Below are 27,688 nucleotides of genomic sequence, written 5' to 3' on the forward strand. Positions count from 1 at the left end.
AGCAGAGTTGGGGGCTCCAGAGCAGGTGGATGTGTCTACGTGTTGAGGTGGGGCTGTCCCCTGCCCTGTGCACAGGAGTTGTAGGCACAGCAAGGCCATGGTCCTCCTGGGCAGGGACAGGCACTGGGTGGGCCCTGTCTGAGCTCAGAGCTCAGCAGCCGTGTTGGGGAAGGGGCAGGTACCCAGGCAGCCGCCAGCCCAGAGTGTCTCGGTGCCTTTGGTGGGCCAGAGACGTGCCCACAGTGGGCAGGGGAGCACTGGGACAGGAGCTGCCAGGGAACATTGGGGGCCACGTTTCCACGGAGGGGCCGTGCCCAGTTGGGCAAACAAAGGCTCAAGAGGGAGTCGGAGTCCACAGCACAGCTCCATTGGCATGGGGACACAGAGCTGGTGGAATCACACCATGGCCTGGGCCCCTCTCCTCGTCGCAGTGCTCGCCCACGGATCAGGTGCCCTGGACAGATTTGCTGCACCCAGCCAGGGCCTTTGGGCAAAGGGGTCCGATCCCTGTCCTGCTGCCCAGGCAGGGCTGTGCTCCTGGGTCACTGGCTGACCCTTGTCTTCTCTCCTCTCTCCTCTCCCTCTCCAGGTTCCCTGGTCCAGGCAGCGCTGACTCAGCCGTCCTCAGTGTCAAAGAACCTGGGAGAAACCATCCAGATCACCTGCTCCGGGCTTAGCAGCAGCTATGCTGTTGGCTGGTACCAGCAGAAGGTACCTGGCAATGGCCCTGTCACTGTGATCTACCAGAGCGACAAGAGACCCTCGGACATCCCTTCGCGATTCTCCGGATCCAAGTCCGGCACCACGGGCACGTTAACCATCACTGGGGTCCAAGCCGAGGACGAGGCTGTCTATTACTGTGGTGGCTGGGACAGCAGCAGTGATGCTGTTGTAGTGAGACAGAGAGACGTGGAAGTGAGCTACAAAGGAGTTAAAAATTTAGGTTTTCTGCTCTTCTCCCTCATGGCAGAGCAGAGCTGTGAGACTGGGACAGGTTTGTGTCCTCTCTGCATATCCTTGTCTATGAATGTCCTCCTCACTGTACCATGCAATACAGGAGATGACCCTGAGGCTGTGGGCACCTCGAGCCTGTCCCAGCAGAAGGCATGGCATTGCCTTGTTGCCTGCCCCACTGCCTCGTACTGCTGGTGGTCACGTCCTCTTGGTTCTGCCATCTCTCCTCACAGGGCCTCAGGGCTCAGGCCTTGGGCTCAGTGTGTGGGGATGTGGTCCCTTTGTGCCATTAGGAAATTCAAGCACAGGATTCCTGTCCCTTTACCACTGCCCAGGCAGGGCTGTGCTCGTGAGGCGCTGACTGACCCCGTCTTTTCCCCTCTCTCCTCTTCTTCTCCAGGTTCCCTGGTCCAGGCAGCGCTGACGCAGCTGTCCTCAGCGTCAGCGAACCTGGGACAAACGGTCCAGATCACCTGCTCCGGGCTTAGTAGCAGCAGCAGCAGTGCTTATGTTGGTTGGTACCAGCAGAAGACACCTGGCAGTGCCCCTGTCACTGTGATCTATGAGAGCAGCAAGAGACCCTCGGACATCCCTTCACGATTCTCCGGATCCAAGTCCGGCACCACGGGCACGTTAACCATCACTGGGGTCCAAGCTGGTGACGAGGCTGTCTATTACTGTGGTGGCAGTGACAGCAGCAGCAATTATGTCAGGTGACTTTGAGCAGTAGGAAGTGAGACACAGACTCCAAAATTAGAGGAAGTTTCCACCCTCCTCCCTCCTGGCTGGCTGTGGGGCTGAGGCAGGTGCCTGTCCCCTCTGCATGACCATGGCTGTGAATGCCCTCCCTTTCATGTCCCAGAGCACTGCAGGTTCTCTTGCTCTTCCCCATGCCTGGGGAGCATTGTCCTTATTCCTACAGAATTCACAATGTGGCCTTATTACCTCACCCCACCGCCTCATGCTACTGATGACCATGTCCTTCTGCTGCTGCTGGAGCTACCTCAGAGCTGCTGAGATGCCCTGGGCTGGGCTCTGCTCTCCCAGTTCTCCCCTGACAGTGGTTGCATCCCTTCTCCTCCAGCTGTGGCATTCCCTTTTCTGCTGCTTGGGGAGGGCTGTGCTTGTGGGGCGCTGGTTGATCCTCATCTTCTCCCCTCTCTCCTCTCCTTCTCCAGGTTCCCTGGTCCAGGCAGCGATTACTCAGCCGCTCTCGGTGTCAGCAAACCTGGGACAAACCGTCCAGGTCACCTGCTCCGGGGTTAGCAGTGGTTATGTTGGTTGGTACCAGCAGAAGGCACCTGGCAGTGCCCCTGTCACTGTGATCTATCATAATACCAAGAGACCCTTGGACATTCCTTCTCGATTCTCTGGTTCTGTGTTCGGCACCACGGGCAGAGACAAACCGTGGAATCAAAGTAAGGTCTCCAGCCCTTCTTCTCTGTAGCTCAAAAGAGTCTTGGTTGTGGGGATGAGAGAGCTTCTTGTCCTCTCCTAGAACCTCACTTTCACGCTCCAGAGCACAGGAGATGACAGTGGGACCGGGGTCTCCTCACCCCTGTTCCTAGAGAGGCATGAGGTAGGTTTGTCCCCAGTCCCACTGCCTATTGCTGCTGTAGACCCCATCCTCCTCTTGCTGCTGGAGCTAGCTCTGTGCTGAGACGCTCTGTGCTGGGCAGGGCTCTGCTCCTCAAATGTGCCTGTAGCTGTGGGCAGGTCCCATCTCCACTGGTTCTGGCATTCCCTGGGCTATTGCTGCTGCCAGGTCTCCTTGCAGGACCCGGGGGCTCTGGCCTTGGGCTCTGGGTCATTCCGTGGCAACTTGGCCTTTAGGCACGGGGGCCCCATCCACATCCTGCTGCCCAGGGAGAGCTGTGCTCATGGGGCACTGGCTGACCCCTGTCTTCTCTCTCTCGTCTCCCTCTCCAGGTTCCCTGGTCCAGGCAGCCATGACTCAGCCATCCTCAGTGTCAGCGAACCCGGGACAAACCGTCCAGATCAGCTGCTCTGGGCTTCACAGCAGCAGCAGCAATTGGGTTGGCTGAAGACAGCAGCAGAAGACACCTGGCAGTGCCCCTGTCACTGTGATCTACTACAACGACAAGAGACCCTCGGACATCCTGTGGAGAAACCTTTTGGCTGCTGCAGCATCCTGTGAAGGTTCTTTCCCTATGCAGGCTAACTAAGAAACACCTGTAGCTCGTTACACTGGGAAAGTTACCTTGAAACAGGTGCTGTAGCATTCAGCCAATCACTCTGGGAGATGGATGGTCAAGTGACCAATAGCCTTGACCCATCTAGCAAACCATGTGACTCCTGACTATTTAAGGCAGGGCGTTTACTCCTAAGGGTGAGGTATTTCCTCCTGAGCCTTGGAGGAGCATGGGCCTTCCTTAGAGTAGAGCCTAAAGCCTTCGCATTAGAACATTGGTCTGCTTGGAGCTGCCTGAAGCCTTCCAGCTGCGACACATCCCTTCGCGATTCTCCGGATCCTTGTCCGGCACCACGGGCACGTTAACCATCACTGGGGTCCAAGCCAGCGACAAGGCTGTCTATTTCTGTGGTGGCTACGACGGCAGCAATGCTGATTGGGGTCATGGAGGCACTGAGTAATGGGGAAGTGAGACACAGACCCTGCTGTTGAAGAGGAAGGTTTGCAGCCCTCTTCCCTCCTGCCAAGCAGAACTGTGTCTGTGGAGCTGAGGCAGGTTCTGGTCTCCTGTCCAAGGACATGACTGTGAATGTCCCCAGTTCCATTCCCCAAGGCACAGGAGGTGATGCTGAGGCTGGGCGTTCATTTTCTCTGTCCCAGGAACAGCATTGCCTCATCACCAGCCCTGCTACCTTTTGCTCTTGGCAGCCACATCCTCCAGCTGCTGCTGGAGCTGCCTCTGCTGGGTTGCTCTGGGCCAGGGTGGCCTCTGCTCCCCAGAAATCCCTATAGCCATGACCAGGTTCCTTTCCCTCAGAAGGTGGTGTTCCACTGGCCTGCTGCTGCCAGCTGTCCTTGCAGGGCCATGGGTCTCTCGTCTTCAGCTGTCTGTGGGGCTGTGGGTCCATCTGTGCATCACGGCCTTTGGGCACAGGGGCTGCATCCTGCTGCCTAGGCAGGGCTGTGCTCGTGGGGCACTGGCTGACCCCTGTCTTTTCCCCTCTCTCCTCTCCCTCTCCAGGTTCCCTGGTCCAGGCAGCGCTGACTCAGCAGCCGTCCTCGGTGTCAGCGAACCCGGGAGAAACCGTCCAGATCACCTGCTCCAGGACCAGCAACAGTTATGGCTGGTACCAGCAGAAGACACCTGGCAGTGGCCCTGTCACTGTAATCTACTGGAACGACAAGAGACCCTCGGGCATCCCTTCACGATTCTCTGGTTCGTTCTCCGGCACTACGGGCGCATTAACCATCACTGGGGTCTAAGCCAAGGATGAGGCTGTCTAGTACCATGGTGGCCACGATGGTAGTGCTGATCAGCATCCCGTCACTCCGTAGGGTCCCATGGGTGGATGCCCCGGGTTGACTTACTGTCTGCTGTGCAAGGGTGGGATTGATCCTGACAGTGGTGCTGGAGGCTGTGGAAGTGACGGAGCTGCTGATAGTGCAGATCTGTGGTGTGGCTGGTTGCTTCTGCCTTCAAAATGGGATGCTGGCACTGGTGCTGTGTGTTTATTTACTGTTGGGAAGTGTTCATTCCAGGAGGCCAACTCTCTCCTTTCCGGGGACTGCAGTGGGGCTCCCCTGTTACCGGGGCTTTACTTAGCCCACATGTTCGGTGTGACAGCCCAGCACTGGTCTCTGGGCCTGGAGAGGGGTGAGTGGCAGCAGCTTCTTCAAGTCATTTTGCTCTCTGGTGTCTTCCCAGAAGCTGCACGCTAATATTTTGTAGGAGATCAGACTGCTGGTGGCCCTGCCAGCTTAAACACCTGAGCCTGACAGGACTCAGGCTGTTTGGTAGCCTCGAGGGCTGTTCTAGGCTCTGTGTAACTTTGCCAGGGCAGCTTCTGCCAGTGCCCGCAAAGCGCGGTGTTTCCCAGACCCCTCCAGCCCCGGCAATGAAGTGTAGTAGCCCAACACTCGGCTTGCAGCTTAGTCTTGGTTTACAGCCAGAGCTTAAGAGAGAGGCCGGGCCGGGCCGCTGCGCCTGGTCCCCGCGGGGCCGCTGAGCTGCGGCAGCGTCTGTGCCGCCGGAGCGGCCCCGGCCCGGGAGGCCCCGGGCCCCGGCCTGCAGCGGGGGTGCACTGCGGGCAGGGGGTGCTGGCGCGGCGCTGCCGGCCGGGGCTGGGCCGGCCGCGGGTGCGGAGCCCCGCGGAGAAGCGGCCGCGCAGCGCGGGCGGAGGAGCTGGGCTGCGGCTGCCGGGGGTGCCGGGTGGCTTCAGCGCGGCGCGGGGTAGAAAAGCGGCTCCGCCAAGGCACGTGTCTCGCTCCGGTGGTGGTTACCAAAAGCGGAGCCGAGGAGCGTTTGCCCGGGCACCTGGATCCAGCCGGGCACATCTTGTGGCTCCTGAGAGAAAGTCGGCTGTGGTGCCCCGGTGTGAAGCAGGACCTGGTTTTCCAGCTGAGTGGCCCGGGGAGTCGCCAGCCCAGAGTGTCTCGGTGCCTTTGGTGGGCCAGAGACGTGCCCGCAGTGGGCAGGGGAGCACTGGGACAGGAGCTGCCAGGGAACATTGGGGGCCACGTTTCCATGGAGGGGCCGTGCCCAGTTGGGCAAACAAAGGCTCAAGAGGGAGTCGGAGTCCACAGCACAGCTCCATTGGCATGGGGACACCGAGCTGGTGGAATCACACCATGGCCTGGGCCCCTCTCCTCGTCGCAGTGCTCGCCCATGGATCAGGTGTCCTGGACAGATGTGCTGCACCCAGCCAGGGCCTTTGGTCACAGGGTTCCGATCCCTGTCCTGCTGTCCAGGCAGGGCTGTGCTCCTGGGTCACTGGCTGACCCTCGTCTCCTCCCCTCTCTCCTCTCCCTCTCCAGGTTCCCTGGTCCAGGCAGCGCTGACTCAGCCGTCCTCAGTGTCAGCGAACCTGGGACAAACCGTCCAGATCACCTGCTCCGGGCTTGGCAGCAGCAGCAGTGATTATGTTGGTTGGTACCAGCTGAAAGCTGGCAGTGCCCCTGTCACTGTGATCTACAGCAGCAACAAGAGACCCTCAGACATCCCTTCACGATTCTCTGGATCCAAGTCTGGCACCACAGGCACGTTAACTGTCACTGGGGTCCAAGCCGAGGACGAGGCTGTCTATTACTGTGGTGGCGAAGACGGCATCCGTGCTGATCTCATGGTGACACTGAGCCTCAGGCAAGCAAGACCTTGAGCGTTGCAGAGATTGGTTTTATCTTGTCCTTCTTCTCAGCCAGGCAGGATGCTCTTGCCAGCTTTGGAGTTTTCTCTTTTCCTCCTGATGCCTTTCCCCATGTGCCCTATATCTCAGGGCTATGATTCTGTCCCCAGTGATGGGGCCCTGGTGCTGGAGAGGCCCTGGCTGGACTCATCTCTGCTGCCCAGTGTCCACATGAGGGGCAGAGGAGCCTGGGACAGTTTTAGAAGCTGGAGCCCTTGGAGCTGTCTGGAAAAAGCTTTGCTGTGTTTCTGCTCTACCAGGCTGAGTCTCACCCAGGGCCCTGTGGTATTGCAGCCCCCTGGATGTGCAGGGCTGGGTGTGTGGGCAATTGCCAGCCCAGGAGCCTCAGGCCCTGCAGCTGGGCAGGGAGAGCTTCTCCCTCAGCCCCTTGCCTCTCACATGGGTCAGGCTCAGCTGCCCCCAGTGTCCGTATCCCTGGGGCAAACCGGGGATCTGCTTCGGGAGTACCAACAGTGCTTATGGCTGGTTCCAGCAGAAGACACCTGTCACTGTGATCTACAACAACAACAACAGACCTTCAGGCATCCCTTCGCGATTCTCCGGATCCTTGTCCGGCTCCACGGCCACGTTAACCATCACTGGAATCCAAGCTGAGGACGAGGCTGTCTATTACTGTGGTGGCTGGGACAGCAGCAGTTATGATCCCATGGTGACACAGAGCAATGGGGAAGGGATACAGAAACCCCACCATTGCAGAGATCATTTAGGAGTCTCTGCTGTCCCACCATCACCTGTCAAGGCAGGGCTGTGCTTGTGAGGCACTGGCTGACCCTCGTTTTCTCCGCTATCTCCTCTCCCTCTCCAGGTTCCCTGGTCCAGGCAGCGCTGACGCAGCCATCCTCAGTGTCAAAGAACCTGGGAGAAACTGTCCAGATCACCTGCTCCAGGCTTAAGAGCAGCAGCAGCTATGGTGTTGGCTGGCACCAGCAGAAGACACCTGGCAGTGCCCCAGTCACTGTGATCTACAACAGCAACCAGAGACCCTCGGGCATCCCTTCACGATTCTCTGGATCCAAGTCCGGCACCACGAGCACGTTAACCATCTCTGGGGTCCAAGCCGAGGACGAGGCTGTCTATTTCTGTGGTGGTGTCGACAGCAGCTATAATGGTGACACGAAACAAAGAGGAAGTGATACAAAAACCTCCCGCCATCGCAGGGGCCAATTAATCGTCTGTGCTGTCCCCATTTGATGGTGGTCCAGGTCCATGCCATGTCCCTGCCCTTGCTGCCGTGTGCTGCAGGTGGCTGTGCCTGGCGTCCTGTAGAGCCCCGGGTCCCCTGTCCTTTGGGGAGGGAATGACCCCCAGCAGCCCTGTCCCTACCCCTATCCCCGCTGCACCAGGACCGCCTTCATCACTGGCACCTACTCCCCACCACCCTTTTGCTTTCCCCTGGAGCTGCCACCAGGTGCTGTGGTTGCTGGTGGGCTTCTGCCTGACCTGGAGGTGTCCAGCTGGCATGGCTCTGTGCGAGCACTGGCACGGAAATGTCCAATGGCTCCTGCAGCCAAAGGGCTCCACTGTAGCCAGGCAGCAGGGCAGGAGCATGGCACTGCTGGGTGTTGCAGAGGCCCTTGTGCTGTGGGCACGTTCCAGGCCTGGGCAGGAGGAGGTGTGGGCTGAGGAGCCATAAGTGGTGCCATGGGTGCAAGGTGGCCAGTGCAGCTGGGTGCAGCTGGCCTGGGCTGCAGGCAGGGAGCGCCTGGCTGCGCTTGGGCAGGACCTGCCTGCAGCAAGGTCTCAGCCCCGCTCCTGGACATCACCGTGGGGGAGTCCAGCCTGCTGAAACCTTGGCTCCAAGACCAATAGGCAGGACTGTGCTGCTGGCCAAGAGGCCAGGACAAAGCTTCACCTTCAACCCTGAGATGAGGAGTCTGGGAAGCAAAGCCCCGCTGGTGCAAAGCCCTGGCAGCTGACAGTCTACCACGGGCTGCAGGCCAGGGCAGTGTGTGGCTCCATGTCCAAGGACCCTGCCCACTGGGGCTACCCCACAGGCTCTGCGACATGCCCTGGGGATTGCCCGTGAGAGGCCTGAGCCCATCCGGAGAGTGCTGGGCTGTGGGGCAGAGCTCGAAGGCGTGAGGCTGGACACCGGCTCCTCTGTTCACCCAAGGCCATGGCTGGGTGGGAGAAGGACTGGGCAGGAGAGAGGCTGCAGCTGGACCCAAGGGAAGAAGAGTGGAAATGGGGGTATCTGCCCTGATGTCTGGGACTGGGACGCAGAAAGGCGTTCCGGCTGCCCCGCACCACGTGCCCAGAGTGTCTGCAGCTGGTGCTGCCCTGGCCCCTCTGTGCCCTGGGCGGTCCAGGCAGGATCCAGCCCCAAGCGCGGGGTCAGATTTGCATGGAGGGGCTGTGCCCAAGGCGGATGGGGGCTTAAAAAGGAGTTGGGGTCGACAACACAGGCCCATCGGCGTCGGGACGCAGAGCTGGTGGAATCGCGCCATGGCCTGGGTCCCTCTCCTCCTCGCGGTGCTCGCCCACGGCTCAGGTGCCCTGCACGGACTTGCTGTGCCCGGATGGGGCCTCATGCCACTGCCCGGGCAGGGCTGTGCGCATGGGGCACTGACTGACCCCTGTCTTCTCCCCTCTCTCCTCTCCCTCTCCAGGTTCCCTGGTCCAGGCAGCGCTGACTCAGCCGTCCTCGGTGTCAGCGAACCCGGGAGAAACCGTCCAGATCACCTGCTCCGGGACCAGCTACAATGTTGGCTGGTACCAGCAGAAGGTAGCTGGCAGTGCCCCTGTCACTGTGATCTATGGTAGCACCAACAGACCCTCGGACATCCCTTCGCGATTCTCCGGATCCAAGTCTGGCACCACAGGCACGTTAACCATCACTGGGGTCCAAGCCGAGGACGAGGCTGTCTATTTCTGTGGTAGCTACGACAGCAGCAGCACTGCTGCCACAGTGACATGGAGCAATGGGGAAGTGATACAAAAACCTTCTGCCATAGCAGGGGCCAGTTAGGCATCTGTGCTGTCCCCATTTGATGGTGGTCCAGGTCCATGCCATGTCCCTGCCCTTGCTGCCCTGTGCTGCAGCTGGCTGTGCCTGATGTCCCCATTCTGCTGTCCCGTAGAGCCCCAGCTCTGTGCCTGTCCCCTGTCCTTTGGGGACATCATCCAGTCCAACTGCTTGACCACTTCATGACTGACCAAATGTTAAAGCCCGTTACCAAGGGCATTGTCCAAATGCCTCTGACACTGACAGGCTTAGGGCATCGACCACCTCTCTAGGAAGCCTGTTCCAGTGTTTGAGCACCTTCTTGGTAAAGAAATGCTGGAATGACCCCCAGTAGCCCTGTCCCTGCCCCACACTGTGGGTCCAATGTCCCCTGCGCTCCCCGGCTGGCACCCAGGGCCTGGCCGGGCGCCTCCCTGCCCTCCTCTCCGCCCAGCTGCGCCAGGAGCCCCTGGGGTGTCACACCAGGTGGATTCCTCTGCTGAAACTGTTGCCCCAGCACCAAGAGGTGGGGATGTGCCATGGGCCAAGAGCTGGGTCAAAGCTTTGCCTGCGAGCCCTGGGAAGGGGCGTTTCCTGTCAGGGCAGCAGCTCCAGGGCCATGCATGAGGCTGCTGGGGCAGAGCGGGGCAGAGCCAGGGGTTGCACTGTCATGCTGCAAGAGGAGCCATGGGTCGGCTGTGTTTGCACCTCGGCCCCCCAGGAAGGCCCTGGCCCTGGGCAATGCCCCACCATGGCCCCACCGCAGCCGGTGGCTGCGGCAGGACTCGGGACTGGGGCTACTGCTGGGGACAAAGGCACCAACCTCTCCACGTTATGGAGTGCCGCTTGTTGTCAGCAGTGACATTTCCTGCATCCCCACAAGTGTGATGGGTCAGGGGGCACGGGCTGGGCGTGAAGGTGTGCGATGGTGCCGGGCAGTGGGCAGGGGTACCCGTCCCACGGCGGCTGTGTTTGGTGTCAGGAGCTGCCGCGTGAGCAGCCGGGTCCCAGCTCGGTGCCCCAAACTGTGGTGCTGGGGGAGAGGGCCACGTACCATGGGCTGAGCGTGCAGGGCACGGGCAGGGCTGTACCCTGCGGTCCTCAAGGGTGAGGGCTCCTGTGTGCTCCCCATGGAGCCCCACTTCCAGCCCCGCTCCCTTTGCCCACTCCACACTCAGGCCCCCGCTGCTCATCGGTCACAGACAAGGTTCAGCTGAGGAGCTCGGAGGGATGGAAACGAGGTTTCACTCCTGCCTTTTGCCAGCCCATTCTCCATGGGAGAGCCTTGTTGGGCCCAGCTGGACCCCAGAAATCCACCCCAGTGGCAATAGCCTGGGCAGGAGCTTGTCCTTCCATCCCCAGCACAGGCACCAGCTTATCTGCTCCCCTCAACTCATGGGGGATGATGTTGGAGCTGCAGATGCTGCCAACCTGCCCCCACTCCCATCACCCGGCTCCTCTGTGCCTGTTGGCCCTGCAGCCACTCGGCCCAGGCTGGGGACACGGATTCTGTGCTGGTAGGTTTCGGACTCTGAGCTGGGACACGTCTCCGCTCTGTGCCTGAGGACAAGCTCTGCTGCATCTGGGGTGGAGGGGCTGGGTGGGAGCCCAGAGGGAGGTAGGGAGAGATTATGGGCAGGATCCGGCCCCAAGCGCGGGGTCAGATTTGCATGGAGGGGCCGTGCCCAGGCAGGCGGGGGCTTAAAAGGGAGTTGAGGTCCACGACACAGCCCCATCGGCGTCGGGACGCAGAGCTGGTGGAATCGCGCCATGGCCTGGGTCCCTCTCCTCCTCGCGGTGCTCGCCCATGGCTCAGGTGCCCTGGACGGACTCGCTGTGCCCGGACGGGGCCTCATCCTGGTGCCCAGGCAGGGCTGTGCTTGTGGGGCACTGAATGACCCCCGTCTTCTCCCCTCTCTCCTCTCCCTCTCCAGGTTCCCTGGTCCAGGCAGCGCTGACTCAGCCGTCCTCGGTGTCAAAGAACCCGGGAGAAACCGTCGAGATCACCTGCTCCGGGCTTAGCAGCGGTAGCTATGTTGGCTGGTACCAGCAGAAGACACCTGGCAGTGCCCCTGTCACTGTGATCTACAACAGCAACCAGAGACCCTCGGACATCCCTACGCGATTCTCCGGATCCAAGTCCGGCACCACGGGCACGTTAACCATCACTGGGGTCCAAGCTGAGGACGAGGCTGTCTATTTCTGTGGTGGCTACGACGGCAGCAATGATCCCACAGTGACACGGAGCAATGAGGAAGTGATACAAAAACCTCCCACCATCGCAGGGACCAGTTAATCGTCTGTGCTGTCCCCATATGCTGGTGGTCCTGGTTCGTGCCGTGTCCGGGCCCTTGCTGCCCTGTGCTGCAGGTGGCTGTGCCTGGTGTCCCCATTCTGCTGTCCCATAGAGCCCCAGTTCTGTGCCCATCTCCTATCTTTTGGGAGGGAATGACCCCCATTAGCCCTGTCCATGCCCCACACTGTGGGTCCAAGGTCCTCTGCGCTTCCCTGCTGGCACCCAGGGCCCGGCCAGGTGCCTACCAGCCCACCATAGGAGCCTCCAGGCACTGGGTGCCTGCTGCCTCCAGCCAGTGCTGATTTTAGCCCATAAAGGAAGTGGTTTCTGGGGCTAGCTGTTTGCCCAAGCCATGCCAAAGCACTTTCAGGGCAGTTTATGCTTCAAGGCTGCTCTGAACAGCCTACCCTTTCCCTTTTTGTGTGTTTCCAGGCATGATCAGATGAGCCACATGGCAGCAGCAGACGGTGCCTGGCATGGCCACCCCTGCTGGGCCCCAGCAGCCGGGACACAGCAGTCGTGTTTACTGTCTCCAATGCCCCTCCAGACCAGCACCCCTCACCTGCCCCTGCTCCCACCAAGGCCACACACCAGGCAGGTGCTGAAGGGCCAACACCCCCAGTATGTCCAGCACGGCATCAGTCCCCCTCCGTGCCCCTCTCCAAGGAGAAATGTTTGAGCATAATGTTGTCCCCCTTTATTGTCCTCCCCTAAAATGGAACCAAAACTCCATCAAAGCCCAAGAAATGCTCAGAAACTGATCATCCACTATAGATGGCATCGGCTTCAGGAAAATGCTTTGCGTAGAAAATTCCAGTGATTTTGTTGGCTGCTTTCAGCCTTTGCAACAATGCACAAGCCTACCCAGAGGCACACTAAACTTCTGAAACAGACAGTGCCTGGAACCACAAAATCTTCGAAGCATCCTTTGTTTTCTAGTAACTCCGGAGGTTCACCGACTCTGCCTCTTTCTATAACCACTTGCACAAACCACAGCATTTGAATATTTTCAAGTTCAATTTAAGTTGGTCCTACTGAAATTCAGCCCTCCAAGAGCTTGTTTGCTCTGAGACAAGCACCCTGCGCCCTGTGAGATTGGCAGCACTCTGGGCAAACACTTTACACAGTAGCAGCCAAGCCTTCCCTGGGGAATCTGAAGTTAATCATTCTTAGCTGAAACCACCCTGGCTCACCCCTGCCCTGGCTATTCCAGCTGTATGCTGGCATCCATATCCCTTGCATGCTTTTCTCTGCTAGTCCCAGCTCTTCCTCTCTACCAACAGCCTCCAATGCCTCCTCACCAATCCTCTTTGTGTGCCCTGGCCCTTGGCAGATGCTCCCAGGAGCCCTCACCCGAGGGCTGCAGCTCCAAAGGGCTGCGAACGCCAGAGCTAAGAGGGCACAGAATAGGCAGGGGTGGCTCTGCGGGAAGCTGAGTTCCTGGGCAGGCAGGGATACTGCTGGCAGGGTCCTTGGAGCAAACCTGCAGATCTCTGCAGCCTCCCTGTCTCCCATGCAAGGATAATACGTCTGCTATGCCTCTCTGTCCATGCTGCTGCTCCGGAGCTGGCTTAGCTGGTGCCTTGGGAAGCAGACACCACCTCTGCAGAACCAGGTGAGATGGGTTTAAGTGCTCTGCTCGGTGCCAAAGGCACCGTCTGGCTCCACTACTGAAGGCAGGAGGGTGTCCAGAGCAGCACATGGGCTGCCAACCCTGCGCCACGCTCACCCTGGCAGTAGCGTGGGTTCCCCCTCCACACACGTGTGCACCGGGACGTGCTGCTCTCATTCGCCCTTTACTTCATGCTCCTTACACCCCGGCCCCCAGCTCGCCCCCAGCCCAGGCCATGCTGCCCACCCAGATGCTCAGCCCATCTCTGGCATCTCTGCACAGCACAGCCCGGGGAGGGGTGCTGCGGTGCTCAAAAGGGGTGAAGCTGGACCCAGCGAGCTGCCACCCACTCCCCAGAGAGAGACAAGGTGGGACTGATTCTGAGGCCACCAAAGGCAGACTGGCCCAGACTGGGGGGGGGATCTTCACTAAAACTTGTGACCCAGCGAGCATTTTATACAGGGGGATGTTGAGAGGGGGATTGACACGTGATTTCAGCCAAGAGCTTGGCCCAGCCTCTGGGTATCCCTCAGGAGGGATGGGCTGGGGGGAGGATTCACAAATACCGTCCCTACTCTGTCATCCCCCGCAAGCGGCACCGCACAAGCTGCACCAGGAGCTGGAGCCCAGCTGCCTCCCAGCCGCACTCGCGGGGCGCTGGGGCTGCTGTCGGAGCTCAGCAGCTGCTTGGACTCCTTCTGCGCAACAACATGTCACTGCCACTTCTTTGGTGGTGGGACCCAGATGACCATCCTCAGTTAAGTTGCTCTAATGCTCACCCAGGGTCTTCCTGATGCCAGAGGCTGTACGGCTCTTCCTCCAGTTCAGGGAGTTTGTTTTTTTCTCTCTTCAACTTCTCCATTTGGTTATAGTAGTGTGTCCTCCATCTGTCTAACCACTCTGAAACGCGTTCACGTGCCTTTCCTTTACAGGAGCAAACAAGGGCTGCTTGGAGCAAGCCAGATGGCTGCTGCCTTCCGTCTCTGGGCTCCTGCTGTAAATTCTGTTGCACCCAGGCAGCTGAGTGGGAGCCACGTCAGGTGCTGGGGCTGCACCAGCCCTCAGTTTGGTCCATGAGTGCGGGCTTGATCTCCCGCAGCGAAGGCGGGAGCTAAATCAAGTTGGAGAAAGCAGCTGGCCAAGACTCCTCTGCCACAGCGCCCAGCGCCGGCTGATGCCCCCAGCCCTCCCCTCCACCTGTGGACCAGGACCACTTGACTCGGGCAGGGCAGGAAGTGTTGTACCTTGAGGGCACCCAAAGCCTCCACCAACTCTTCCTCACCTGGGATTAATGTCCCCATACCGCAGGCAGAGACATGGACTTGTAACAAGAACGAGGTGCAGTCCTAGGTAGCAGAGGGGTCCCTGGAGCAGCCAAGGACACAGCCATGCCAACACAGTCTGTGTGGGATGGTGGGGCCAAGGCCACCCATTTTCCCATGGCCTCTCCAGCAAGGACATGCAGTCATCCCCATATAGCTGTCATGCTGCTCCTGCCCTGCCACATCCACAGAGGCATGACCAGCACCGTGCATCCATACTGCTGTGTCCATTGGAGCGCCTTCATCCCATCACCTCCATCTTGCTGCGTCCATTGCAGCACCTCCACCCCATCGCTTTCCTGCTGCTGCTTCCATCAGGACACCTCCATCCCGTCACCTCCATCCTGCTGTGTCCATCAGGGCACCTCCATCCCATCACCTCCACTCTGCCACATCCATGGGGCCCAGGACTGCTCCTGCCATGGGGCAGGAGGTTTTTGCACAGCCATGTATCACTGTGTGGTGTATTTGGAGCTGGGACCGTGCTGACCGTCCTAGGTGAGTCGCCGACTTCTCGGTCTTTCCTTCCCCACCATGAAATTGTGACATTTTGTTGATTTTCGGTGATCCGGGGTTTTTTTCTCCGGCTTGGCGTTGGGCTGGGGTCTGCCGTTGGTTCGGAGACAGGCACTAAGCGTGGCATTGCGGGCTGTGTCTTGTCCTGCGGACTTGGAGGGCTCTGGTGCACGTCATGGAGGATTGGGGGGTATTTTCTCAATTGAAAGATCTTAAAATTTGTGCAGGAAATGTGTCTGAGGTCTAAGGGAGCCTATTTCAGAAAGTCAGGTTTAGATCCTTAAGAAAGTTAATTTTTGTCTTTGTTAAAGAAATTAGTTGTTAGTCTAAGGTCTAAGGTCTAAGTCCTCAACTCTTAGTCCTCTTACAGTCTTTATCTGTAATTTTTAAAAGAATTCGGCCAAAAATCCCAATCTGAACAGAATGACTAGGGGCATGAGACTGAGAAAAATGCAGTTTACCAGTTTCTTCAGCAGAAAGTTTTTAATGGCGGAGTCCTTGTGGTTTTTGAATAGAGATAGAGACAGAGACAGAGATAGAGATAGAGATAGAGACAGAGACATTGTACATTTGAGGAGGCAGCAGAACCACGTCGGAAAGACCAAACATCTTTTCTTTGTCTTCGTTTGGCTGATTCTTAGTCGTACTTTTTCTGAGACAAGTTTGAAAGTGTCTGAAAGCAGAACTGGACAGCAAACAGGATGGTTTGTCTTTGAATTTTTGATTTTTGAAAAAATTGCCTTGCAGAAGGAAAGAAATTTCTGGTTAGAAAGACTAACCAGAGATTTTCTTTTATATATAAAATATATATATAACATATATGTTCATATATGATATATATAAAAACACACGAACATATTTTTATATCAATTATATAAAAATACATAAATATGTATACAAATACATATGTATACATATAATATATAATATGTATACATAATACATAAATATATTATACAAATAATATATATTTATATAACAATATATACTACATATGCACGTAGCATATTGTATAGTTTCCGTATGTAATATATAATATACATACAGATGTATATTAGCTGTATATATATATGTCTATAATATAGAATATGTATATGCACATATATACACATATAGTGTGTATATATAACATATATATAAATATGTATGGGATGGATGTATATGTGTATGTCTGTTACACACAAGTGTGTGTAATACATATGTGTGTATATATATATATGTGTGTATATATATATATACACACACATATATATACATATATAAATACATATATAGATGTATCCCAAATCTAAATACGTTAGAGTTATAAATGATAAACTCTTAGCTGTGGGGGAAATGTAGCGTTTCCGGGCAGGGCAGGCAGGGCAGCAGGGCAGGCAGGCAGGGAGCTGTGGCAGAGCACAGGGTCCTCCCTGAGCCCGCGCCGCTCTCTCCCCTCGCAGGACAGCCCAAGGTCTCTCCCAGCATCCTCCTCTTCCCGCCATCCGACGATGAGCTCTCGACGCAGAACAGAGCCACCGTGGTGTGCCTGCTGGAAGACTTCTACCCTGGTGTGGTGCAGGTGACCTGGACGGCTGATGGCCGCACGCTCACCAGCGGCGTGGAGACCAGCCAGCCCCAGCGGCAGAGCAACAGCAAGTACCTAGCCAGCAGCTACCTGACCCTGACCGCCAGCGACTGGAAGAGCCATGACAGCTACTCCTGCAAGGCCACGCACGAGGCTGGCAACGTGGAGAAGAGCCTGAAGAGATCCGAGTGCTCCTAACCCCGCCGGGAATGGAGCTCCCTGCGCCCAGCATCCCCTCGCCGGCCCCCTCCCTCTCCCCGGTTCTGGGGGCAGTGTCTCTCCCCCACACCCCCCGCCGATGTCTCCCCCCCATGTCCCCCTGTCCCCGGACCTGAGTGTCACACGAATAAACACCGACACTGAACTAGCGTGGCTCAGCATTCCTGTCTCTGTGTCCTTCCAACGCGCCCACTCCCCCTGCGCCCCAGTGGCACCAGTATGGAGGAGGGTGGGACGGGCATACACGTGTACATGCACACACACATGTGTACGCATATTGTTGGGGGTGCCCAGGGGTCCTTGCAGCTCTTGCTCACCCACAGGGACCTGGCTGAGCCCCTCAGCCCCACCAAGACCTGCCATGAGCAGCTTGGGGCATTGGCCTGGGCTAAGCTCCTGTGCTGGTGGCAAGCACATGGCCCAGGTTGTGCTGGCCATGTCTCTCACCTGCTGGCCTCTGGGCACCAGATCTCTTTCAGGGACACGTGGCTTGTGGTGAGGCCATGGCCAGTGTGCCCTTTGGCTGGCCAGCCCTGGCTCTGTCCCTGTTTCCTTGGTCACTCATGTCTCCTGGGATGGGAGGGTCAGTGTAGCCACTGGGGCACACACATGCACCAGTCTGTCCCTTGCACCCTGTGCCACGGCAGTCTGGCCCCTGCGTGCCACATGGCCTGTCCCCAGCACAGCCGCAGGCAAGTTTCCCTGCTGCCCTGCGCACAGAGCGACTCAGCCACAGCTGTGCTGAGAGCGACAGTGCTCAGCTGCGGGCACCTCCCAGAGCTGTCGGGATCTGCTTGGGGACAGGGCATGGGAGCACCCAGACACGCTGGGTGCAGTTTTGGGGGAAATGCCCCCTCCCCAGCCTAATAGTAAAAGGGGGAATGGTCCCACCAGGTCCCTCTCCCTGGGCTGTGACAGTGCCAGCGGGGTGCTCGGCCCCACCGGGTGCTGGGTGGCCACGTGTCCCAGCAGGCACCTTCTGGGGACAAAGAATAACAGCCACAGAATGGTTTGGGTTGGAAGGGACCTGTAAAGGTCATCTAGTTCAACTCCTCTGCAATGAGCAGGGACATCTTTCACTAGATGAGGTTGCTCAGAGCCCCATCCAGCCTGACCTGGAATGTTTCCAGGGATGGGGCATCTACCACCTCCCTGGGCAACCTGTGCCAGTGTTTCACCACCCTCATCGTAAAAGATGTCTTCCTTATTTTTAGTCTAAATCTACCCTCTTTTAGTTTAAGACCACTACCCCTTGTCCTATTGCAACAGGTTCTGCTAGAAAGTCTGTCTCCACCTTCCTTATAAGCCCCTTTAAGTACTGAAAGGCCGCAAGAATGTCTCCCTGGAGCCTTCTCTTCTCCAGGCTGAACAGCCCCAACTCTCTCAGCCTGTCTCCATAGCAGAGGTGCTCCAGCCCTCGGATCATCTCCATGGCCTCCCCTGGACTCACTCCAACAGCTCCATGTCCTTCTGAGGTTGGGGACCCCAGATCTGGACGCAGCACTGCAGTGGGGGGGCCCACGAGAGCAGAGTAGAGGGGCAGAATCCCCTCCAGGGACCTGCTGGCCACGTTGCTTTGGATGCAGCCCAGGAGACGATTGGCTTTCAGGGAAAGGGGTGGGAGATGGCCACACACGTCCCCCTCCCTGGGCTGTGCCGGTGCCAGCAGGGTGCCCAGCCCCACCGAGCTCTGGGCTACCACATGTCCCTGCAGGCACCTTCTGGGGACATCTCTTCAGGGCACAGGAGGAACGACCAGAGCCCTATGAGCCTGGCCAAGGCAGCGACCCCCAGTGAGGCACAGAGGTCAGCCCCACAGCCCCATTTGAGGCAGCCTCTGTGCCAGTCCCAGGGACCTGGATCCTCGCCCACCCACCCCCCCCCCCCCCGCCCCCCCCGCCCCCGCCCATGGCTCCTCCCTGTCTCCAGCTGAGAATCGGCTGACTGGGAAGGCCAGGGGCCAGCCAACACCTTCACCATGGGAGAGCTCTCCTCACACCAGCCTTGCTCGGGGCAAAGACCCTGGCAGTCAGCAGGGAGAAAGCGCAGCTCTGACGGCCACACGTCCTCCCTGATGCGTCCATCTGTCCTGTCCCTGCCAGTGCCTCTGTCCTGTCCACCCCAACGTCTCCATCCATTCTACCAACCTCAACAGCTCCATCCATCCTAACCACCTCAACGCCTCCGTCCGTCCCAGAAAGCTCTGATGGAGCTGCCCACCCTGGCTCTTTAATGCTCTTTTTTACCCAGCCGTTCAGAAACCCGCTGAGGATTTCTCAGGAAAAGAAGCCAAAAATCGTCTGCCAAACTCAAACTCTATGAGACAAGATCCGAGGGGGCAGTTTCTGCTCTCTGCATTGCTCCTTGTCTGGCACAACGTCTAAGGGAGCCTCATCTCGCAGGGAGCAAGCACTGCGGCAGCAACTCCAAACTTTTCAGGAAAGCAAATATCAAAGAGAACCTTCCAGTGGCATTCATTTTTTTCCGTCGATCTCTTGTCCACATGGACATGCCAGGGTGGGCAGTGATAGCTGGGACATAGCACTGGTCCTGCTGCCGGCAAAAGCAGCCTCATGTCCCCCACTGCTGCTGGGGACTCCCCCGTGACGGCAACACAGTGGTTTAGCATTTCAGAAGACTTTATTCTGATGGGAGGATGCTGCTAATCATGCAGAGAAGGTGCTTTTCCCAGCGTGTATCTCTGCATGGTGTGCAGCTCTCCAGCCAGCTCCAGGTCCACGGTCACATCCACAGTGCTGGATGCAGCATCCCAGCCCTGTCCCCATCCCTCCCCAAGGCTGCTGGAGACAGCAGCTCCCCACTCCGTGCTGTCTCCATATCCCCATGCCCAAACCGCTCCCCCCCCAGCCCCGCCTATGTCCCCTGCACCCAGAGGTCACCCAAACAGACATGGCCACCAAGCTCTGGCTGTGTGCATGGCCACAGCTCCTGTGCCCTCCCACCCCATTCCTGTACTGGTGTTATCTCCACATGCACTAGAATCAGCTTTTGCCGAGTGCAAGGCTGTTTGCAGCTGCTGTTTCTCCCTCACTGCCCAGTGACCCTGCAGCCCCTGGGGACAGTAGGGCACTGGGAGGTGCACCGAGTGCCCCAGGCCTCTGCCAGCCCGTCTGCCTGCCCGTGTGCCACCAAAGGAGGCAAGCTCTGCTGGTGCAGGCAGGGGCTCAGCCCCTGCAGCACAGCCCCGCTCTGACCCCCCACAAACCCTCACCCCTCGCTGTGCCTGGGGCTGCCCTGGGGTGCCCCACTCCAGGGCTGCTGGGTTTCCTCGGCTGCACCAGCCATTTTGTCCTCACCAGGGGACAGCTCGAGCCTTCCCCAGGCACCCTGACTTCAAGGATGTGTGCCAGCCCTGTGGGGATGTGGGCACTGTGCAGTCCTGGCAGGGCACAGGAAGGGCAGGGGGAAGATGAGCCCTGGGCAGTCCGGGCCCTCCTTCCCTCCTGCTTTTTGGCAGGGAGTTGATGGCAGGGCCTGGACCCCACCAGAGGTGCCAAGAGGCACCTCCTGCTCCAAAACAACTTCATTGGCTTTATCCTGGCTTTATCCTGCTCCCCAGGCGGGCAAGGGAGTCCATGCCACAGTACAGCCCCACACATGGGGCAAACCCCCCTCCCATCACCCTGCATGGGTATGGGGCTGATGGGGGCAGTCCCAGTGTCCCTGTCCATGTGTGGGGTGACATGCTCAGGGTTTTCCCAGCAAACCCCAACCCCTCGGAGCAAACCCATGCCCAGGCTGGATCACAGCCCCCTGGGCTGCCACTGGCCCTGGGAAGGAGCCAGCAGCGAGATGGGTGGTCAGTCTGCATCGCAGCAGAGCAAGGAAGGGAGAGAGGAAGGGAGGAAGGGCAATGGAGACATCTGTCCTGCTGTGTTTCAAGATGAGCTCCTTTAAGACACAGTTTCCCGGGCAGAGAGAGCGTGTAGCAGCAGCAGCAGAGCTGGCAGAGTCGGTCCTGGGGGGCTGCCGGGCTGCGATGTCTGCGGTCAGGGATCCGGGAGGTGAGGATCCCTGCGGTGCGGCCACAAGTGCCCAGCCTGGCTCGCTGCTGGGAGACACAAGCTCAGAGACGGCACCAGCTCCTCCACCCTGGCACTGAGCCCCTTTCCACAGGCGAGCGAGGTTATTCCCCGGCAAACCTCTCCCCACAGCATCCTCATCCCTGGCCCTGTGGTGCTGCCGGGGCTTTCATCAGGGACAGCCTCTGCCTGGGTTTCTGCTGACCAAAAACGCCCCAAGGACCAGACCTGTTGCCGGGAAGGATGTTCCCTTTTTTCCCACTGAGAAAGCTGAAGCCTCAGTAATTAGTGACTCCAGCAGCTGGCAATTGACATCCTCAAGCAGTGGGTGAGGCTGGAGCGAGTGATGGGGTGACAGAGGAGCCCCGGTCCCAGCCACGCTGCTGGGCTTTGCTCAGGGGTTGGGGGATGGGGAGGTGGGCAGCAGGGCAATGTTTTCGGGGGGCTTGGAGCCCATCTTGACATGGCATGGGTAAAGCGGGTCCCTCGGCTGCAGGACACCAGACTGAGCTTTTCAGGGGCTCAGTTTGGGGCAGGTTGTGCTGGGCCACGAGCCGGGGTCTGGCTTTGGCTCGGGTCTGGGCGAGCAGAGTGCAGGCAGGTCTCCGACTCTGGGCGCAGGAAAACTCACTAATTATTGATTAAAAGAATTCATTAAATTCTTTCTGTAAGCAACAACCACAAGGAAAAACCTGCTGAATTATAGATCAGTGGCCCCAGCTCCCCCAGGACCCAGATGCTTCACCACCGCCCACAGCACGGCCAATTTCCAGCCTCAGTTTAACCCGTAATGAGCCTTCAACAGGGCTGGAGAGTCACCGCTGGGAATCATACTGGAATGTGGGGCCTGATTCAGCCCCTGGCAGTGGGGAGGGAAGCAGTGCCTGGGTAGAAAAGGCCCATCCTGTTCCCGCAGCTGCCCTTGGTGGGGTTTTTTTGGGAGCAAATGTGCTGAGTGAAACCAAAACCCGCACCTCTCCCCAGGTGCAGCTCTCGCTCTCACTCTGCCATCTCTCCTGCTGTGATTTTAAATAGCCATTTATTTATTTTTGTTGTCCCAGATCGCCATTAATTTTAAAATAAGAGGGATCTAATTTAGTAAACGAGATGCTTCAGGAAGGCTGTAATTAGCTCCAGAGAGAGGTGGTGGGTCCCACAGCAGGGTCAGGGCTGGCGAGAGCTGCATTCCCAGGCTGAGGCTGGCTTGGCAAAGCCTTGGAGGGGAATAAATCCTGGTGGGTTCAGCACTTTGCGCTTGGAGAGGCCCCACAGCCAAGACAGAGGGAGGGATGGGGGGATAGAGGCAGAGGAGTGCAGGGCATGGGAGCTCTCTCCCAAAACACCCCCCAGCCCCGAGGGGCAAAGCTCTGCTCCAGTCCCTGGACCGTGCCCAGGGCGAGGGCAGCTCCTGCACCCATGGCCTGGCACTGGGAGTGGCTGTGCTGGAGCCCCTCTGCGGGGGCCACATCCAGCCAGGTTTGCACCCCCTCAAACCAGCCTGGGCTTGGTGTTTTTTTTTATTACCCATCACTCGGTGATTTCCCCAGGCCGCAGCAAGCCCCAGCGCCTGGTGCCAGGAGGATTCGGGGGCTCCCTGTGTGCGGACGTGGCAGGAGCGGAGCGAGTGCACCTGCGGCTGATGAAACACCTCTGGCGAGCCATGGGCGACGTGGCACAGGCAGAGGGGCCGGGGGGGTCCCACCTGCCCCCCCCGTGGCAGCTGCAGCCGCCCAAACAGCCACCCTGTTCCTGGAGGCAGCAGGGCTGAAACTCGAAAGCAAGAGCTGGGGCCCAGAACAGCCCCCGCCCGGGCTGGGGGGAGCGGGGCAGAGCTATGCCCCGCCGGGGAGGCTGGGGGGTGGCAGAGTGACCCCCAGGCTCTGTGGCTCTGCCACGCTTCGGCCATACCCCATGGCCTGAGCCAAGGGGTGCAGAGTGCTCAGGGGGGTGGCTGGTGGCTCCTGCATCCCGTCCCGCCATCCCCCTGCTCATCCCGAGGGGTTCAGGAAGGGCTGTGCCACGCCAGCCCGGGCCCCCCGGCCCCCCCACCCGCCCCGACACGCAGCTGTGCGGCCATGGGGGCGTCCCCCAGCTAAATTTACTCCTTACCCACCACAATTGCCAATCAGAGATTTGAAGCGGGGCCCAAAAAAAGGAATCGAAACCGTCCCCAGTGGGTGCTGACGTGTGAAGGCGAGCGGGCGCCATGTGGATGAGTCCTGGGTCGGCTCAGCCCCGAGGTGGTTGCCTGCTCTTTGCCACAGCGAGTGCTGCCCCTGCCTCGCCGGGCTGTCACCTTGCGGGACTGTCAGCTGCCGCAGCGGGGGGACAGGTTTCGGGTCAGCCTAAAGCTGCCCAAAATTGGCAGGGTGGGTGGTGGGGGGACCAGAGACCTGTGGGGGGCTGGTCCCAAGGGTGGTGGGGCTGCGTGCCCAGGTCAGGGTGGGTGTCCCAGCCTGGGGTCACCTCTCCTGTCCCCTGAGGGTCCGTGGCAGGGCTGGGGAGCGGAGTCTCGCCCAGCAGAGTGGGTCCTGCCCCAGTGTGGGGCGTCCCAGCTGCTGAATGGGCACACAAGAGCACACACACTTGCATGCACACAGTTGCACATATATGCACAAACACGGGCACCCCCACCCCAGTGACCCCAGTGCACCCAGACACCCGGCTGGGCACTGCTCATCCCACACGTATGAGGTTTGAGGCCAGGGCTGGCCCCGATACTGCTCAAATCGTGCCCTTGTCCCTCTGTGCCTCTGCCACAGGGGGACCAGCCTGGGGCCTCCTGCTGCCCCCCACTGCCAAGTCACCCCAAATCCTCCCCCGTTAACTGGACTAAAATGATCAGGCTCTGCCTCCTGCCACGCAGCCCCTTAGCTGGGCTCATCCATCAGCCTGACCTGTCATGAGATGCATGGGGCAGCCTCCTGTGATGTGGGGCAGATCTCCCCAAATTTGAGAAATAAAATATAGGTTATGAAAGAATAAAATGTGGGTTATAAATTATAAAATACAGGTTATGAATTATAAAATACTATGAAACACCCACCAGGCAGCCCTGGGTCAAAGCCCCAGCCAGTGACAGTCACAGAGCCCAGGGCCAAGGTTTATCACCCTGCAATTGAAAGGGAATTAAACGAAATAAATAAATGTTTGAGGCTGGCGTGGTCGAAAACATGACCTGAGCAATCAAGCCCACTTGTGAAGACGAGAGAATTTGCATAGCTCTGTCAAAACAGCAACCGCCGCGGCACACAGCTGGCAGCCGGCAGGAAGGCACCGGGTGGGGGGAACAGCCAGATCCCTCGCCAGGGGTTTATTTAGATGTGTGTTGAACATCAGCCACAGCCTGGAAAGAGGTAAACAGCCCCAAAGATAAATACCCCTGCTTGTAAACAGGTTGTAAACAAGCTGAATCAACTCAAAAATAAACACCTTTCAGCTGCTTCAAAATATTTATCATCTCAAGTTTAGCGTGATAATAAAATAAAACTCCCAGCAGAGCTTCAGCCCTGGCCTGGGGACCAAGGAAACACTCGTTTTCTGCTCGTATCGGGTGTAAACAGCTGTATCTCCCCGGGCAGGTGTGCTGATGGAGAGGTTCTGTTGCACGGTTGGCACTGCCCGTCTGGACAAATATGGCCGTTAAGTTTCAGCCCTTGTTAGCACTCTCGAGATGGGGTTTTTTAGCTTAATGTTAAGAAATTTCTAGGTAGGGAATGCTGGTGGCAGGGTGATGGCAAGGCGGTGGCTGATGGGTGTGATGGAGGCGGCCGCCACAGTCTTTGCCGGGCTCTCAGGAGGGAACAGAAGGGTTTGACTCAACCAGTTAGGGAGGACTTTAAGCCAAATTTGTTTTTTTCCCCATCCACGGCCTGCTGGGGCGAGCAGTGCCTGTCCCACGGCTTTTGCAGCCAGCACAGGGGTATTGGAGGGGAAAATGGGATGCACTCCAGGGCTGGATCCTGCACTCTGGCCAGTGCCACCCTCACCAGCAGCCTCCTCACCCTGAGCAAACGCCACCGGCCCCAGCCACAGCAGAGCCACAGCCCTTTTGCCTTCCTCTGCAGCCACGGCAGGGGAAGAACAGGAGGTTTAAGCATTTGTGCCATATTTTGAGCACTTTTGGTCGGGCACCCCAGGCCGGCCGCGGGCAGAGGAGTGGCTGATGCACATCGCTGACCCCCCCCCAGCTGAGCCGGTGCTCTCCCCGGGCAGCTGTGCCGACCGCAGCCCCGCTGCTCAGGAACAGCCTTCGCTAAAATTACAGCCTGGCCGAAAACAAGAGCCCACTTCGGCCAAACACCAGCTGGGAGCCAGGAATAGCCCCGTCCCCGGCACGCACCACTTCCTCGGCACAAACTTTCCAGCACGTGGCACCTAGAGCGTTGCTGCCTGGCCGTGCCGCGGGCAGCGCAAGAGGCGGGAAAAGCCATTTTTCACCCCCATTTCAGCAATGGCTGTTGGGTAGAGGCGGGTTTCCAGGTTCTTATCCCAGGCAGCCAGGGCAGCCCAGCATTCCTGGAGGGAGGCACAGCACCTCCCTGAATCTGGAGTCCCAGCAAGCTGCACAGCGTGTGCTGAGCCCTCGGAGTGGTTGTGTTGTCCGGCTGTGCAGAGGGCTTCGGCTGCCTGATCCTGCTGGGTGCCACTGCCATCCTCTGCCAGGGGCACCGTGGCCAGCCAAGATGGGTCCCCTGGGGGATGGGGACCCCGAGCACAGAGGTGTCTGCTTGCAGGACTCCTACCAACCATTTTGGACCCCTTGGAGAGCCGCAGCCTTGTGCCCTCTATGAACCCCCTGGGCAGGCAACGTCTGGCCCCACTGGACAGGCAATATCTGGCCTCTCCACCCAAATGCCCCTCACACCCTGGCCTGGTGCTGCAGTGGACTGGGGGGGGAGGGGCTGCAGCCATTTGGGGCTCATGGTGGCCAACCAGATCCCCTGTGCTGTGCGGCTGGACATGCTGCTCTTGCCAGCTGGGCCTGTGACCGCCCTGGGCTGGGCCCGGGCACATTCGTGGGGCAGCTGCCCCACAGCCTGTGGGTGCGAGGGGCTGGGGCTGGGCAGTGCAGCAGGGCAAGGGGCACAGGGGGTGGCACAAGGGGAACGGTGGGACACGGAGGGACGTGGGGCACAGAGAGCACGGAGGAGATGGGGGAACATGGGGGGACAGGGGGCACGGGGACAACAGTGGGACACGGGGACATGACGGACACGGGGGAACAGAGAGCACGGAGAAGGTGGGGGAACATGGGGGGGCAGGGGGCACGGGGACAACAGTGGGACACGGGGCCATGACGGACACGGGGGAACGGAGGGCACAGCGGAGGGGCGCAGGGAGCACGAGCGCCCGTAGCCGGGAGGAGGGCGCCCCCTGGCGGCGGCGCGGCGCTCCGGCAGCCGCGCCCGGCGCGGCCCGTGTGCCCCGTGGCGGCGGGCGGGCAGCCCGGAGGGGCGCGGGGCCAGCCCGAGCGCCCCGAGGCAGCGGCAGCCCGGGCTCCCCGCCGGTGCGCGGTGAGCACGGCCCCCGCCTGCCGGCTCTCCCCGGCCTGAGCCCCAGCACGGCAGCGCAGGGGCCGGGGCCGTTGCCCGCACTGACGGGTCCGCACACGGGCCCGGAGCGAGGCTCCCGCTTCCAGCCGGCGCCATCCGGAGCCTGGCGGGAATTACCGAGCTGGGCGATGGGCACCAGCACGCCGGCGGCAGGAGGCTGCGGCAGCCCATGGTAGCCCATGGCAGCCCACGCTCAGTGCCTTGCCCAACGGCACTCGGCACCCCAGGGCACAAGCACCAGCTCTGCGCTCCTCTCCCCAGACCAGCATAGCTGCTCCGAGACCCCAGGCCTGAGCTCTGGGGTGGGTCGATGGAGCCCCAGCACCCGCAGGGGCCCGTGAGCACCCCACCATGGGGTCATGGGGTCTTCGTCTGGGCCCCTTCAGCCACTGGAACTGCCTCTTCCCCGCTGCAGGAATCAGAGGGAGCCCAAACCTCGCACCAGGAGGATGCTCAGCCCTCCTGCACCCATGGGTGCTGCAGCCACCCCTTGGGCGCGGTGGCTGGAGCCCTGCACTGGCAGCAGATTCCCCCCAAGAAATGATGAAAACTTCCACCTGCCCCGCTCTGCTCCCAGATAACAACCTGTGCTCTTACCCTCATAATTCAGAAGGACACAGGAACACGCCTGGAGCTTCAGCACATTAATTATGAACCACCCCATGTGCCTGGGCCCTGGCTCTGCCCCTGCCTTGCCAGGCAGCGCAGGAGCAGTGCCGGCAGCTGCAGCTATTTCTGCCAGCGTAAAATTAGCTCTGTGGAAAGAGCCATCGGTTCCCTGCATCCTGCCCCTGGGCACTGAGGGGTGCTGTGTCCCCAGGGACAGCACCATCCCTCCATCAGCCAGCCCCAACCCGGGGGAAAGCAAGAGGTCAGCGCATGCGAGCACAGGGATCACAAGGATGCTGAGCCAGACGCAGGGCCAGGATTCGGCCCTGAGGATTTATTGCAGAGGGAGGAGAGGGGGAGTCTCACACTCACGTGCGCAGGGCCAGTGTCCCTGCATGCCGCCCAGATGCTGTTCCCCAGCTCCCTCCCCACTGACCCCGCACCCTCGTGCCAAGCACCCTGCCCTGGCAGCAGCGAAGGGACACAGAGCCAAAGAGGCAGCGACCCGCAGCCACCGGCGAGGACCTCAGCTTTATTCCAGCCCCTCCATCATCCCGTCCTGGTGCCGCCCGCCGCCTGGCTACAGCGGCAGTGCAGGGAGCCTCTGGGCTTACTGAGATTCATCCCTGCAGAGATCCAGGTTTGCAAAATCTTCGCCCAGCCGAGGTCTCAATGTGCTTTTTTTTTTGTGTTTTT

At 59.2% G+C, this 27,688-nt stretch overlaps 2 protein-coding genes across 3 annotated transcripts; both read left to right on the top strand.

Moving 5' to 3' along the window:
• Positions 1–5,734: 5,734 nt before the first annotated feature.
• Positions 5,735–16,864, top strand: LOC104375077 (immunoglobulin lambda-1 light chain). 2 transcript variants are annotated; one of them, XM_086623437.1, is made up of 4 exons: positions 5,735–5,780; positions 8,919–9,210; positions 14,944–14,981; positions 16,442–16,864. In XM_086623437.1, exons 1-4 carry the CDS (start codon positions 5,735–5,737, stop codon positions 16,762–16,764), a joined length of 699 nt encoding a protein of 232 aa, XP_086479563.1. In that variant the 3' UTR covers positions 16,765–16,864. The 2 variants fall into 2 exon arrangements, with proteins under 2 accessions (XP_086479563.1, XP_086479562.1); XM_086623436.1 differs by lacking the exon at positions 5,735–5,780 and adding an exon at positions 8,738–8,800 and having other exon boundaries at positions 8,919–9,206; positions 14,940–14,981.
• LOC147527418 (uncharacterized) lies at positions 5,794–7,500 on the top strand. Its single transcript, XM_086623428.1, has 2 exons — positions 5,794–6,209; positions 7,098–7,500. Exons 1-2 carry the CDS (start codon positions 5,794–5,796, stop codon positions 7,498–7,500), a joined length of 819 nt encoding a protein of 272 aa, XP_086479554.1.
• Positions 16,865–27,688: the final 10,824 nt, after the last annotated feature.

This window comes from Tauraco erythrolophus, chromosome 19, assembly GCF_009769465.1.
Source record: "Tauraco erythrolophus isolate bTauEry1 chromosome 19, bTauEry1.pri, whole genome shotgun sequence".
Lineage (NCBI taxonomy): Eukaryota > Metazoa > Chordata > Aves > Musophagiformes > Musophagidae > Tauraco > Tauraco erythrolophus.

Bases quoted from the DNA above. Each gene is read 5' to 3' on its own strand.
- LOC104375077 (XM_086623437.1), top strand. From the start codon at position 5,735: ATGGCCTGGGCCCCTCTCCTCGTCGCAGTGCTCGCCCATGGATCAG. The intron at 5,781-8,918 runs GTGTCCTGGACA...CTCCCTCTCCAG, and splicing joins AGTGCTCGCCCATGGATCAG to GTTCCCTGGTCCAGGCAGCG. The intron at 14,982-16,441 runs GTGAGTCGCCGA...CTCCCCTCGCAG, and splicing joins GACCGTGCTGACCGTCCTAG to GACAGCCCAAGGTCTCTCCC.
- LOC147527418 (XM_086623428.1), top strand. From the start codon at position 5,794: ATGTGCTGCACCCAGCCAGGGCCTTTGGTCACAGGGTTCCGATCCCTG. The intron at 6,210-7,097 runs CATCCGTGCTGA...TTTCTCCGCTAT, and splicing joins TACTGTGGTGGCGAAGACGG to CTCCTCTCCCTCTCCAGGTT.